A 15799-nucleotide genomic window follows, 5' to 3' on the forward strand; every position below is an offset into this window, starting at 1 on the left:
TGTGGTAAAATAATGCAAGGTTTGTTTTTTAGGCCTGTTTCATATTTTCCAGGCAACAGATCAAATCAGTTCAGGGTTCATTTTTAGTTCTTTAATAAGCTGACACAGTATGTTGGCAGTAAAATAAGAATGCACTTTTCCCGTGGAAGTGCCCTCTAGTTGAAGCTGCTATTTGTGCTATTCGTTAATAACTAGAGGACCCTCGAAAATTGAATTTAGTACTTTCTATGGGGAAACTGAGATTCTGGTTCTTTCCACTGTAATGAGCACCATCCCTCACTTCTCTCTCATCGTCTCCTATTTTCCTTCCTTGCAATGTATGAGTGTTTTATACACCAAACGAGCTCGATGAGAAGAATTAATGAACCATCTGTATGTCTCTTCTCTCACGTTCTTGCCTAAGTCTTGACTCCTCCACCTGCTTGAGATGCTCTCCCCTGGATATCCGCTCCTTCACTTCCTCCAGGTTCTTATCCCAAAGCCAGCCCGGAAAAACCACCCCTGGCCACCTTACCTAAAATGTCAGCCCCCAACCTGTGGCACTTTCTGGTTTTCATTTTCGTTTTTGTTTTGCTCCTTAGCATTTACTTCCACCTACTGTGCTTTACGGTCCCTAATTTCCTTTGTATTTTCCGTCTCCCCCACTGGAATGTAAGCTCCATGAGGCTACTGCCTGTACCTCCAGAGTCTGGGACAGTGCCTGGCATGTAGCAGGCGCTCCCTAAATATTTGTGAAATGAATGAACGGGGGTCATTTGCCCCAGGCTTTGGTTTCTTTGTTACACGACGAACGATGTGTTTTTGCAGCCTGTTTGAATGTGGAGCACTAACGTCCCCATACCCTTCAGCCCTGTCCCTGCTGAGGAGGGTGGGGGACAGGTAAGTGTGGCCTGTGCTCTTATCTCCTGGAGCCGAATCCAGCAGCAGACTAGTTAGTGCGGGCTCTGTTCAGTGAGCCAGGCTTTTTGGAGACACTTTCTCTGGGCTGGATTTCTCTTAACACCGTCATAACCAACCATCCCTCCTTCTGCCTCTGTCTGGACTCTCTGCCTCTCCTCCTTCCCCAGCTTTTTGGATAGTCAGTAGCATGGAATGAGCTCGACAGCTTATTCCTTCTCCACGTGACCCAGTTTGTGCAGGTAAGGCAGACCGCATGGCACTCCACCTGTTGGAGGCCAGAAAAACCGATTGCGTGGACTAGTGACGTTTCCATTTTGCCCCACTGCAGTCTTGGTGACCGTGACATAAATCTGTTGAGTCTTGCTATTGCTTTGCTGGGTTCCAAGAACATCCAATGCTCGTCTGATGTTAAGTTTTACTGCCCATGAAAGCAAACGTCACCTCCGTCATGGCCAGTTAAACAGTATCTTTTACAGTGAACTTCTGCATATCTGAAAGCCACCCATCCAAAGCTAAAAGCAGTGCCAGAGGTCCAGATCAAGGGTCAACTCAATTCATAAAACTACTGCAGTCATTTTTCAGCGGGCTGAGTGGCTTCACAGATCAGAAGATACAGTGGCTCCTAAATGGTTTCTGATATGCACAATTCCAGTGCTTTTTATTCTCAGCATGTGGTGCAAAAGCTGCCAGAAACCATCTTTGCAGCTATTGACAGGCAGGTCAGAAATCATCCATGATGGCTTCCATCATTTCTCTCTAGGCCGGTCATCCATTTAAACTGCTGTTCCCCTCAAAGCCAGCTTTGTAGATGCTGTTGACTTAACATTTTGCCCTTCTCTTGCAGTGCGGTGCTCACCTCGGGCACATTTTTGACGACGGACCTCGTCCAACTGGCAAAAGATACTGCATAAACTCTGCGTCCTTGTCTTTCACACCTGCAGAGATCAGCGACGCCAGTGGGGACAGCGCAGGGGGCAGCCCGGCCCAGGGCGACAAGACAGAGCTGTAGAGGAGTTGATGGAAACAAGTGTACTTCATGCACAGCTTATTAAAACTAATTCGAGAGCGTCTATCTCAGATATATTTTTTCAAAAATAGAAGAGCAGTTTTATGCTATTGATATTTTTCTTCCTTTGCTTAAACAGAGGCCCTGGCCATCAATGCATTTTGCTATTGACTAGATCGGGAACTGTTTGTAACTTTAGTGAACCTCAGAGGTAGCTTTGTGAGACTTCTTCACGAGCCACTTACATAGCTTTCGGCATTACTTTCTTCGCCTACATAGCTTCTTTCGATTTTTTTTTCTCCTTGCTCAATAGGCAGAAGGTGCTTGGTCTTCAGACATGAAAATCAAGATCTCCTCTGCAGTGCGGAGACCAGGGCTCGGTGGGGCAGGGTGTTGAGACCTGCGAGACACACGGCCTGGAGGCACGTGTGCAGATCCACCTAAGACGAGGGTGGAGCGATGTCTTGTGAGACTTCTCAGCTTTGTGGCAAGTTTGGGCTGAGGTCCTTTATTCTCCCGCAAAGGGTGTGAATGTCTAAAGTCTTTACTTATGTTAAATTGTTGCCAGATCTGAGGGGGCACACTGAGTGTTGTGGCAGAGAAGCAAACATTACCTCATGGTTAGGCCTTTATTTTATTTTTATTTTTTGTTGAAAACATTGGAATGTAAGATAACCGTAAAACGTTGATCCCTGTTTTGTCCAAAATTCACAAAGAAGAGCACCTGCCATTGCCTTCTGTAAGTCTGTCCCTCCACACCTCATACCAGCTGTGGCTGGAAGGGCATTTTGGTGAATTCCCTGTGTAAAGTAAAATACTGGGGACAGCACACTTCATCAAGGCAGCAGAAGTAAGAGAGAGCAGAGAAGGTTGAGGAGGAAGCCTGGGTACTAGATGTCCAGTGCTCTGAAGAGCAAGTAAGGAACGGAGCCCAGAGGGGAGGGCGGGGGACCTGTGCACAGGGCAAGGTGACCTCTGGAAGGACATTGGGGCTTAAAATAGAAACAGCCAGGCGCTCACATCCCACCCTTGACACTAATCTGCTGTGTGACGAGGGACAAGCTGTCTAGCCTCTCCATGCCTATTCTTTATGTATAAACACGACTTAGAATATTTGCAAAATAATTGACACTCTCAGGGGAAAATTACTATATTGCTATACAATGAAGATCAGTGTTGTAAAATTAAACTGATCTGGTTCTAATTGCCTCAAAGGCCGAAGCCCAGGCATTTGAAATGGAAAGAAGCAGAGAGGAGGGTGACTTAGCTGATTGGTATGGAAACAGTTGGGCCAAGAGCCAGAAATTTTTCTCTGTAGCAGTATGGCTGGTTTTACTCTAAGAAGCTCCGCTCAGTTGCCGTATAACATTTAGTCTGGTGGGATGGATGTCCCACCATCCATACGGTGGGATCGTGCACCGTAAGGTTGCTACAGCTCTGAGCAGTGGTGATATAGATGGGTATTGTGGCCACCAGGCATGAAAGTATGGTTTATGACCGATATATATTGTGTTTGTAGCCTTGAATGCTAATCCTGAAGTGTAATTTTTAAAAAATAATTTTTTTTGTAAATCTTCGATAGCTTATGAATACTGACATCTTTCCTTATAAGCACCAAGACCAAAATAAGAAAGAGGAACACCTGACAATCTTAAAGAAATAATGAGAAACTAAAATGAAAAGTTGTGATCAATCGATGTCAGCGTGGTCACGTCCACATCCTTCTGTGTCTCTCAAAACACCTCCTGGTGAGGCTCATCATTGTCATGTGGGCCACAACTTTGAGATTCCAGATGCACTATGCTCTTCTCCCTCGCTCCCAGATGTGTCACCTCAGGCCCTGGGGTCACTCTGGAATTCGCAAGTGTCACTCCCTTCTAGAAGTGAGACATTGAATTTAAGACCCTTGCAGCCTCGGTGTCCAGACTATCCTAGAAGTCTTTCCCGACCTCACCAAAGGAGTCCCAACATTTCCCAGCGACCCAAGGACCCCTAAAGAAGTGGGTCTCCCAGGACATTCCTGTCCCAGTGTGCGGTCCATCCTCTGGGGGCTCACGTGGCTCCTGCTCTAGGCGGTGGCCTGCTGCGGGGTCTGCTGGACACGAGCTACAGTGTTGGGGTAGACAAGGAAGATAAACGGGGGCTTCTCCCTCTCCCCAGAGACTCTGGATTCTCACTGTTCCTCCAGTTTTATTGTGGGGCTTAACATTCCCCTCAAAAAGCTCCTCTTCTAATGCTTAGTCTTCGTTCAAGGAAAGCCAGTTTTTCTTCTACCACATTTTCCAGCATCAACTTTAAGAAAAATGCAACATCCATGGCAGAAAGCAAGTGGGTGTATGCATCATGTGGTTGAATTTCAGATTGCTTTTGAGTTTAAGTGGTATCGAATTTCAGTATATTTCTGTCTTATGTTAAAGAAATATATTACTAAAACGTAAGTGAGCAATAATGTCAGCTGTCGAGCACTAGATTTATTTTTGCAGGATATGGAGTGCAATGAACTGAGTCAATATGGCGAGGTGTATGTGATCTGTGGGAGTTATGCCATTTAACATGGGAAACGCATGGGACTTTCCCTCTCTGCACTCCAGCCCTCACTGTGCCGTTAGGAGACGCAGGTTTCTTTGCTGGTGTGTAAAAAAGTACGTCCGTACACTCATGTGGAATGGATCTGAAGAAAGCAACAGTACGTATTGTATTAGAGAACATTTCTATGTGTTTAAACTTTTCACTTTATAGATGAATTTAAACTCTTAATGTAAATGACATAGCGATTTGAAAGTCTCTCCATGTTAATTGAATTGAAAATGCCTTGCTTTAAATATGGAATATGATGAAAGGGATTAGCATTTGTTCTAAAGGTCAAATACTACTTTTGCCTTAGATAGCTTTGTAAGAATTTTTCTCCAAGCAATTCAAAACTTTTGAAAAATGACATGGAATTTTCACTATAAACCCTTTTCCTATGTCTATTGTATACAGAAATTATGTAATAAAATCTCTTTATAAAAATGTTTTCCTCTCTGACTCCTAAAGACTTCTCTTATTTTTAGCACAGATGCAGAGACCATCCACTGGAGTTTGCCATAGGCTGCTCTGTTTACCTCCCTACCCAGCTGATGTGTCTGTAGTTTGTACAGAGGGCCTTTTATCTGGTGTGGACTTTATAAGCTGGAACTCTGACAGTGGGTCTAGTCCGACTCCCCATACCCCAGGCCCCAGGAGAGGCCTCCTGGGATATGAAAGGTTGGAGGGAAGGGAAACATTTACGGAATTACTCTACTTTCACCTCATCTCAGCAGAATCTTCAGCAGCTTGTGTATGTTTTTGTGCTTAAGACATGGACTTTGGCAAGTCACATCATGATAACGCTATAGGTGAAAATGCAGGAATGATACCATGCTGATGCCTAGGCTTCTGTTAAATAATTTGACAGGAGACATACTGTTGTCAAGGACTCGTCTCTAGGGAAACACGTTATGGGTTCGCCATTGCTCACAGATGATTCACCTTTAAATATCTCTAACAGAAGAGTTTCGGTATAGTATTATTTGTTATTGAAATTTTTTAGTTTAATTTTTTGGTTCATTTTGTTGATTTGTTTACTTTGGGAGGAGAAATGAGGTGATGAGGACTTTTGTTTTTCAGCCACTTCTTTAAGTCATATTCCTGGGATACTAAAATTCACAGGCCAGCAATTTCATGTAGTGTACCTTAGAACAGTGCTTCTCAAAGTGTGGTCCCCAGACGGCAGCATCAGCATCACCTGCAAACTTGCTACAAATATAAGTTTTCTTAAACTTAATGCATCAGAAATTCTGGGGTAGGGCCTTATCGATTTATGCTTTAGCAGCCCTCTTTGTGATTCTGGTGTTTGTTCAACTTTGAGAACCACTGTCTTGGAACTTTCCGTGAGAAAATTTCAGTTAGCATTAATTCTAAAAGCATTTCTATCTGACCCTCCAAAATGGTTTATTTTGTCATCACTGGTTGTCTTTCTGTAGAAGTGGGTCCGTTTTCCCAAAGCTTCATGCCTTTCAGCTATTCCTGTCCTTCATTGCCCATTTGCCTTGTTCTAGAAGACTAACTGGTTCTCATCAAGCAGTACCACCTTAGCTCCTGTTTGCATTTATGGGTTGACCTTGGGCTGCCCCGTGGTGCTCGCCATACCTTTCTAGAACTGCAGGATGTCCAAGGCAGGGTTCATCTCAGCAATTCCAAGAACTAGAGAACATCTCACTGCATACATTTACATAATGACCTTTCCCATTTCTTTCATTTCCTTATACATCATCATCATCAATTTTTTTTAACCTATTAGGAGATTTTTACAAAGGTGCCATGTATCCAAATCATGACTCTTTTTTGTCAGAAAACTGCCATCGTTACCCAGATCGTAACAATGAAATGACTTCTAGAAGATGCTAGTATTAAAAAAAAGCCTTGGGACAGGCTTACAAGCATCCTGTACTGACTTCTTACCAGTGTTTATTGTGTATTACATAACTGATAGAAATTTAACCATTTTGATGTAGGACCTGAAAAAATGCCACATGCCATAAAAGAATAGTCTAGAAAGAACTCTTCCCATCCAATATCTCCCAGAGGCTAGCCTTGTCCTGGACCAACCTGGAAAGGGATTGGCCAAAGATGATTATAGGTTCTAAACCAAGCAGCTCTATAAATCTGTCATGCCAGTAAGGGGCTTTTATGGAACCATGATAGGATAAGGCCATAGTGACCGGAGATTTAGGAACCAAATCAGATCCTCAGGCCTACCTGAGATTTTTGCCAACTTTTAGGTTGGTTACAGAATCACACTATATTGTCAGATTATGGATGCCGGAGAACCTCATTCTTATTTCAAGGTTTTCAATTCCCCTCCCTGCAGTGTCTCCCAGGAAACATACACTCGCCCTTATCATCTGGACTGGGCAGGACCCCAACAGATTTTCAGGAATAAAGAGCAGGACAAGCCAATTAGTAATTTTTAAGTACTTAACCTCAGCACTGTACTGACAAGTTAAGGGAGTAGAAAGGTGTAGAAACAACTAGAAAGCAAAGTAAGAGTGTTTTGTGCAGGTCTCAGCCTATCAGTGGTAATGTTATTGGCTGGAAATGCCTGGAGCCACTTACCTGGGCCCTGGTGTGCTTCCCACAGACATCTCCCTTTTCCAAACCAACGTTACCACTGGCCAGACCCTTGTGGTTATTATTATGGTTGCAAGACGCCGTCAGCAATAATCACCTGGAAACTTTAAAAAGTGTATTACTTACAAGCCCTGGAGCATATCAGGCACACCCCAGGACACACAGTGGGGCTGTAGGTAGAGAGAGAGTGAGCATGGGCCTGGGGTTCTGCCTTTATTGGGGTTGAGGGTAGAACCCGAGGGCTTCATGGGCTCACTCTTTATTGGCACCTTTAAAACATAAGAGCTGGAATTCAAAGCTGGAAGAAGAAAGAAAAAACAAGTGGCCCAAGTGGCCGGCCAGTTATCTAAATCAACCAGGATCTCTAAAGCAAAGAAGCCTCATGGGGGTAGGGGTGGGGAGGGAGAGTGCCTGTGTCCTGGCTCTTCAGTCACGTGAGTGACTGGCAATGTGTTTATTCAAGACAGCCCTCTTTGAAGTGGATGCCTTGGCAATGGAAGCTTAAATGAGGCATTTGCATCACAAAATAAAAGCCAACTGTCAGGGCTTATATTACAATCCACCCTGTGATGCCAAGGCATCATAGCCAGGGATGAGGACACTAATGGCCTAGATAGCTGATATGCTAAAAGTCAGGTATAGGGCATGTTGTAAACAGAAATTGCACGTGTAAATAGGATTATAGTAGCAAAAAATATAACAATTATATAGGCAGCAGTCTGAAATCCTGTAGCCACACATTGTCCTAAACTTGAAAGGCCCAGCCATGAAAATAGGTCAGTGATTTCAGGGACCCTGGGAATCTGTTCAAAGATTTAGTAAGAACGTGGAATATTTAAACAACTTGGGCCATCTGGTGTAAATAGGTTTGAACCTGTCCTGAGTTGGCAGATTGCTCCATATCTCATTGAACCAGTCTCTGAGTCCTGAGAATAGGTCAGCTCAGTTAAAGGGCTGTGTCTTATTTCAGAAAGCAGTGAGGCAGGTGGGTTCCCCAAGTGAGGCCCATGTGGTGCAGGTATTTGGATCAGGAGGCATTTCTATGGAAACAAACAAACAAACAAAAAACACAAAAGTTAATGATTGGAGCAGATTATAATCCCAGTTACTGAGTTCTGAAAGCAGTTAGTCAAGAAGACTTCCAGATGGTGAGCTCGAAGCATCTTCAGAGGATGTGAGGGGAGACAGTGGCAATCTGATAGATCTTCCTGTCTTGCAGTTTGAATGTCTCTGGTGGTTTTCTGAGTGTCCCACATAACAATAGACATGAAGACTGTCCACACATGAGTGAGGTGACTTCTCTGAAGTTGATATAAAGTTGTCCCACTTCAGCTTGTATGGCTCTGGGTAAAGGAGCCATGCAAGCTAAACAGCGAATTTTAGTTCTCAATGATTCCAAGTCAGTAGGGTGGAGAAAAATTGGAAACATTAGTTTGGAGAGTTACAGCCAGATATTCGAAGAAACAAGAAGAATTCATTATCCAGTCCAGTTTATAGGTAGAAAGAAAAAACCTGAAAGACAATCAACAGAACTAGAATCTAATATCCACAAGTGTGTATTATGTTTCTATTGAAACATAATTTTTCTCTCTACAATCATCTCCATTTCTATCAAAGATAACCATAGTAAGACTAATTTGTTTGCAAATTCAGTCTAGTTTCAATAAACTTGGCCTGATTATTTACATAAGTACAGCAAGAATAGTGATTGACCATATAGGCTCTTTTAAGTTTGTTTTGTTAGAATCATATATAAGAAATCTGAGACTGAACTTTTAAAATCCTCTCTAGGCTAGGAAACAAAGTTCAAAACTTGCCGTCAACTTTGCCTGCAGTATCTAGAGATTTGGATGAATTCCTCTCCTCTTGAGTTTCCCCCAAATATTCTGAAGTTCCTGTACCTGCCAGGAAGTAACCTTCGTTACTCACCTGGTAGCCCCTACTGGGAGCCATGTAAACAAGGTACCAGGCCAATTTTTCCAAGAGGCTTTATTGGCTCCATAAAGTCAACCTTCATTCCTTAAAGCTGTCTGGTCATATGTGAGTCTATGCATTTCTCTTTCAAATATGACATTCTAGTCAAAGCCTTGGTAATATAATCAATGGTTCCAATTGTGTCCTGTTACAAGGAAAACAGATTCTTATTGACATGCCCTTTGTTAAAGATCTGAGAGTTCATTATAATACAGTTGTCAAGGAAACCTGATTATTTCTGTAACAAACAACATTTTAAGATGATAACTGGAATTATTACTGATACCATTACCTATCACATTTTTAGGAATTTCATATAATATATCTATACAAGGATATCCATAAAGATGGTTTAGCATTGTCTCCTATTTGACAATGCTTCCCATGTAATTTAACATATCAAATAAGCCCAATCATTATAATGTCTCACTTTTTATAAGGAGAGAGAATAAATCTTTTGAGATGTTCCAGGGGTCCTCTGTAAAATCCCGAAGTTACTTCCAGGTCAAAAAAAGTCACTTAAAATTTGATTTTGGGAAGTTTGTCAAAAATATCAAAAGGTTGTGGACACTTGACTAAACAGGATCACAGTCATTATGAAACAATACTTAATTATCTACTTAACCAAAAGGACAAAAAATATTAAAGACAATATTACAGTTACAGCAGGTTACATAGTTGTGAGCAAAACTAAGTTCTTTTAATATTGAGAAGATTCAGTTTTCTTAAGTAATCGAAGACCTGATTAAGATAACATGAAGACAGGAAATTTTTCATAAAACACAAAATCTTTGCTTTCTAGCCAGATTACTTAAAAGGTAAAGAAAAACATTTCACAATATCTTATTAAGTGTAATAGTTCAAGAAAGCTTTCTACTTTTAGCAGATGAAAGAAAAATGTTTTAGTTTTACATAAGTGCACTATTGATACCAAAGCTTATTTTTTAAAACCCTTAAAATAAATTCGTTCCATTTTAGCCATCTTGACTACACAAAGTAAAATTCTCTCTCTCTTTCTTTTTTCCCAACTTTCTATACCATTTTTTCCTTTGTTTTCCTCTTTCTCATTCTAAAATAAACAGTTTTACTTTTAAGACAAATTTACTTTCTTTTTCCTTAAAAAATATATCTCCATACTTCACACCTTTTCTTGCCAAAAACACATCCTACTTTCCTTGCATACAGGGCTGTATCTCTCATTATTTCTAGCAGCTTTAATTACATATGTTAATTAGAATTCTTAACCCTTAGAAACTTTAATTTCTAGCTAAAACTAAGAAGGAAGCAATTGTGAACTGACTGTTACACCAGCGTTCTTTACATTGGTAAACTTATGAATGCATTTCATAATTTCTAGTAACACACATTACCTCATAGCACAATTTTTCAATGTGGCAGAAGCCAAGTTTACTAACAGACCCAAATATCTTTGGTTCCTCTGTAATAAGAGGTCAAGAGTAAATAAACTTAGACTTGTTTAGCAATTAATGTTTCAGTATTTTCTATTATTTGGAAATGATCTAGACATTCAGTGAATTCCCATCATTAAACTTAGCAAAATTCTGAAGTTTCAAGTTATCAAAGAGATTTGGGAAACTATTTTCTTTTTAAAGTATTTTTTTAAATTAATTAATTAATTAATTTTTGGCTGCGTTGGGTCTTTGTTGCCACATGGGGTTTCTCTAGTTGCAGCGAGCGGGTGCTACTCTTCGTTGCGGTGCGCGGGCTTCTCATTGCCGTGGCTTCTCTTGCTGCTGAGCATGGGCCCTAGGTGCGCGGGCTTCAGTAGTTGTGGCATGCGGGCTCAGCAGTTGCTCCACGGCACGTGGGATCATCCCAGACCGGGGCTCGAACCCATGTCCCTGTATTGACAGGTGGATTCTTAACCACCGTGCCACCAGAGAAGTTCCTTTGGGAAACTATTTTTAAGTAGAAATCCCATAACACATAATTATTGCTAAAAAGTTGACCTACACTCTTATTCCAATTACATATATCTAAATTATTTTCTCCCAACAATGATGTTTAGACTATCAAGGAACTTTCATTAGACAGTAGCCAAAGTCAGCCATCATGCCAAGCTACTTTTCTTGCTGACAAATTTTGTGTCAACATGAATTTGTTTGACAAGTAAACCCAGGTAGAATAAAAGTTGTTTATCTGAATTATATTCAATGCTGACAACTCTAAAGAAATACCTATTTTAATTAAACCAAACATAAATTAGATTTATCAAAGATTATTCCAGATCATGTGAACTTGAAAAACATTTGGGTTAGTCTCTATATTTCTGAGTTTTAGGAATACTCAATTCATAGTGCTTATTTTTAAGCCAATTAAGCAGAGCTCTTTTACAAAGTAATTTTGGCAACGTCATCTGCAGGTAGAAAGAAAAAAAATCACATAAATATACATCCATAGACATACATAAACATGCAGGCAGATACGAGACACTATAACTTCTGTTCCAAGATTTTAGCCATGAATCAGGCACGATATAAAACTCACTAGTTTATAAATAATAGTTGAATACAAATTGGCAGATAGAACAATTTAAGGTTACCTGCTGCAGTGGCTAAAGCTTTATACTAACATTTGTGGAGAAGAGTTTTAAGATTTATATTTGTCCTTGACAAGTAAGCTTAAGGAGGCTGTGGACTAGACTTTGGGCAAGAGAGTTTTTACAGCATTTTGTATTTTAAAAGGCCTCTTTCTACTTGTCCCAAATCTTGTCCACTTTGCTTCAGTCTCAGGAGTTTGTGGGCAAGAGTTTTAGTCACCTCCTGAGGTGTTTACATTTCAAAGACATGGTAAGATATATATCTTCAAGAGACAAAGAATGTAAATTTTATCCTAGGAGTTTTAGTGCCTTTTGGATGGTTATGGCAGTTCCAATAAAATGTAGTAAAGCTGTCCTGTAATTAGGGAGAGTCCTCTGTGAATATAATTCTCTGGACTCAAGGTCAAGTGGGACCTCCTCAGGGTTGGAAGCAAAGAGGGGCTCATTTGGGTCACTATGGTCATGAAAATGATAAACACATCGGCCCATGCCAGTTTTGCACAGCATCTTAACGTTTTCTATTAACCGTGAGCCTCAGCAATGATCACTGATGGGAGGATGGGCCCAGCACCAGGCAATAAATATCCAAGTGAGGAGAGGACAGACCTTGATACAGACATCATCGGCTCTAGGGCCTTTGCCTTCCCATTTCTCTCTTTCTCCTCCCTAGAGGCCTCGCTAGACCTGTCAGCTTTTCCGCAGGCAGCACAGACCCCTCGTGCGGCGTGGCTTCTAGCTGGACCTCCTCCCCCGGTCTCGCAAGGCGCCCTGGGAAGGAGCGCGGAAGCTCCAGAGCTCTTTGCAAACTCGCGCGGCCTTTGCGAGTGCGCGCCTGACTGAGCTCTGGAGCCTCGCGATAGCTCCTGCAGGTACGTTTATCTGAAAAGGAGCCGGGAGCTGACGCCATCAGCGGGTGCCCGTCTAGTTCCGGCCTCCTTAGAAAAGTCACACGCTACAAGGTGGCAGCGCGCGCGTCTCCGGTTTCACTGTGACACGGTGTGGTGGCCGCCGCGTGTGATGAGCTAGAGTGAAGGCCTCCCTGCTTTCCGCGGAGATTTCCGGGACGCCCTTCTTCCGACCTCGGCTGCCCCGGCCCAGCGGCTCCACAGCCCGTTCTGCTGCTGTAGCACAGGTGCTTTGGGTACCTCTTTTTTTTTTTTCAACATCTTTATTGGAGTATAATTGCTCTGCAATGGTGGGTTAGCTTATGCTGTATAACAAAGTGAATCAGCTATACGTATACATATATCCCCATATCTCCTCCCTCTTTTTTTTTTTTTGCGGTACGTGGGCCTCTCACTGTTGTGGCCTCTCCCGTTGCGGAGCACAGGCTCCGGACGCGCAGGCTCAGGGACCATGGCTCACGGGACCAGCCGCTCCGCGGCATGTGGGATCCTCCCGGACCGGAGCACGAACCCGTGTCCCCTGCATCGGCAGGCGGACTCTCTCAACCACTGCGCCACTAGGGAAGCCCTATTTTTAGTTTTTTAAGGAACCTCCATACTGTTCTCCATGGTGGCTGTATCAGTTGACATTCCCCCCAACAGCGCAGGAAGGTTCCCTTTTCTCCACACCCTCTCCAGCATTTATTGTTTGTAGACTTTTTAATGATGGCCATTCTGAATGGTGTGAGGTGATAACGGTTTTCCACTCTTCTCAGTCTGTCCCCGAAAGTGCCGCGTTGAAGAGTGTCCGCTCATCCTCATGGGAACTGGGACACGTTGAAAGGTGAGGACATGCCCCTGGCCTGCTCTTCACGGTGACGTCCGACGGTGGCCACAGCCAGAAGCTGGTCACAGAGCAGGAAGCACAGCAGGCAGCCCTTGCTGTGAGTGAAGCTAGGGGGCATCGGGGGTGAGTGCGTGTCCCTGTCCATAAGCAGCTGGCTGGTGGGGGAACTGAGGCGCAGACCCAGCAGAAACGCTAGTTGCGAGGATAACCGAGCCGCCTGTGAACTGGGTCAGAACCAGAGTCCCAGGCAGTTGCACCGCTGGTCTCCTTAGAGAACGTTCGAATGCCGAGAGCCCCTCTGGACTGGCAGAAGGCAGACCTTTGTGACATGGCTTCTGGCCGGGTCTGGAGGACGCTTTTAACCCAGTACTGGAACTCAGGTGCCTTCACTCGCATAAAGAAATCGTTGCTCGAAAGACACCTTGCCGAGCCGAACCCCTCTCCGGGTGGAAGTCAGGGTTCCCCAGAGCCCCAGGGGGACAAACACAGCTTCGATGTCTGTTTATGCCCGAGCGGCCCTCGCCGGCTCTGGATCCCACAGTCAGCTTCTATCCTCCCTCCTACTAGGGTTGAGGGGACGGGAGGTGACAGGGCTGTGCCACGCCCCAGCGCTGTTTGGCTTTGTTTGAGCAAGCAGGCAGCACCTCACGCAGGTCAGCTGGGCCTTGCATACTTTTCCTAAGAGGTGCTGCAGATAGAAGAGCCTTTTGACCTTGCACTGTTGGGGAAGGGAGTGGGGGAGTGCACAGGGGAAAGACAAGCCCACCTTGAAAATCACGAAAGCGCAGAAGAGCCGGAGGGAGCTAAGAGGTCAGGGTGCAGGGGACTGGAGGTCAGGACACAAGGGGCTCAGGATATGTGGTATTTTGGAGGAAACGAGCACATAGCCTGGATGGATCTTTAATATAGTTATGGATTTTAGGGTCTTTAGAGATACTGGCCAGCTGATGCATTTTGACAGCTATGAGTAACAAACAGTTCAGAGCCCATGGCAAACAAATAAGAAACCCGCAATAGCCAATTAGCTGCATAAAGAAAGGTTTGAATTTCAGTCAGGTAGAGTTTCTGATCCCAGCTTCCACTTTGATTTTCTCCCACCACCTTAATCTTACATGTTGTTACTGGAAATACTGATGGATGACATTCCTGCTAGCCCTCTAGTAGGTGGCTGCTCTCCTCCAGGGTGTTCCAATGGATGTCTCCAGGATGGGGATCTGTATCCACTAGTGCAACATGCACAGGGTCTGTGGGAAAAGCTTCTAGGCCTCTGGAGTGTAATACCAGAGCCTTGGCACGTTTGTGTGCCCCAGCACTGGGCAACACTCAGGAGGCTTCCATGGGGTTTTTGCATTTATCAAGGAGCTGGTGTACCTCCTCAGGGTTCTCAGGAGGTACTGGCTCTAGATATTCAGAACATTTGCATTTGTCCATTAATTTTTTAGCAACATGGTGCCAAGGACCGTGATATCCCACTGGGCCAGGAGACAAAGAATTACAGCAGTGAATAAAGCAGTGGCACAGAGACCACAGGCCTCTTGTATTTTCCCTCTGGTGGTGCCACTAGTTTCCACTTGCAAGACTATTTGTCTTCTGGTTAGAACAGTCTGGGAACAACCCACTGACTCAGTGGTTGCAGGTAGAGATCTCCTGTCCTCCTTACTTAATGAAATCCTTTCCTCAAGCCTTTAGCCCAGAGCGTCTCCTTGGTCCGTGACAATAGTCTTGTGATCCACACTCCTTAGCCCTCTTGGCCTTGAGGCGTGGAGAACACTTATGGACATTAATAGTCAATTAAGGCCTTTATAATTACTAGTCTAGTCATCTTGTCAGACCTTATGGCCTTGATCACGCTAGTCTGGGCAGGTTGTTGGATTATTATGGCAGCCGTGATCTTTGGGGTTGGATACCACAGGCAACACTTGACAGAGGTAATATGCAAAAGCACATGGCAGCACGACAGACCCCCACCAAGTGGTGGTCCTTTCCCAGATGGTGTTACTCACCTGAGCTAGGTGGTTAGTAAGCAAGTTGCAGGTAAAGGGCATTTCCCTTGGTTAATTAACAAGGGCAATCATGCAGTCCTGCCCACTATGACAATTGTTGTGTGCCAGTCTCAGACTGTTGATAGTAAGAGAGTAATGCTATTGGCTGGAAACGCCTGGAGCCACTCACCTGGGCCCCAGTGAGCTTCCCACAGACATCTCCCTTTTCCGAACCAACGTTACCACTGGCCAGACCCTTGTGGTTCTTATTATGGTTGCAAGACGCCCTCAGCAATAACCTCCCAGACACTTGGAAGAAAAACAGTGTATTACTGACAAGCCCTGGAGCATACCAGGCACACCCCAGGACACACAGGGGGGTTTCAGATAGAGAGAGAGAGAGTGAGCATGGGCCTGGGGTTCTGCTTTTATTGGGGTTGAGGGTGGAACCCTGGGGCTTCATGGGCTCACTCTTTATTGGTGAGTTTAAAACAT

General features: G+C 43.8%; 1 protein-coding gene across 3 annotated transcripts in view; it reads left to right on the top strand.

Annotated features, from left to right (window-relative positions):
- Positions 1-4923, top strand: part of MSRB3 (methionine sulfoxide reductase B3) — a 175049-nt gene extending 170126 nt beyond the window's left edge. For all 3 annotated transcript variants that reach the window (XM_027106930.1, XM_027106928.1, XM_027106929.1), the window contains one exon: positions 1745-4923. In XM_027106930.1, coding sequence (XP_026962731.1) covers positions 1745-1909 — 165 coding nt within the window. In that variant the 3' untranslated portion in view covers positions 1910-4923. The remainder of the gene's footprint in view (positions 1-1744) is intronic.
- Positions 4924-15799: the final 10876 nt, after the last annotated feature.

The sequence above is a fragment of the Aethalodelphis obliquidens genome, unplaced genomic scaffold, assembly GCF_003676395.1.
Source record: "Aethalodelphis obliquidens isolate GAN/ISIS:26980383/991018 unplaced genomic scaffold, ASM367639v1 scaffold8, whole genome shotgun sequence".
Taxonomy (NCBI): domain Eukaryota; kingdom Metazoa; phylum Chordata; class Mammalia; order Artiodactyla; family Delphinidae; genus Aethalodelphis; species Aethalodelphis obliquidens.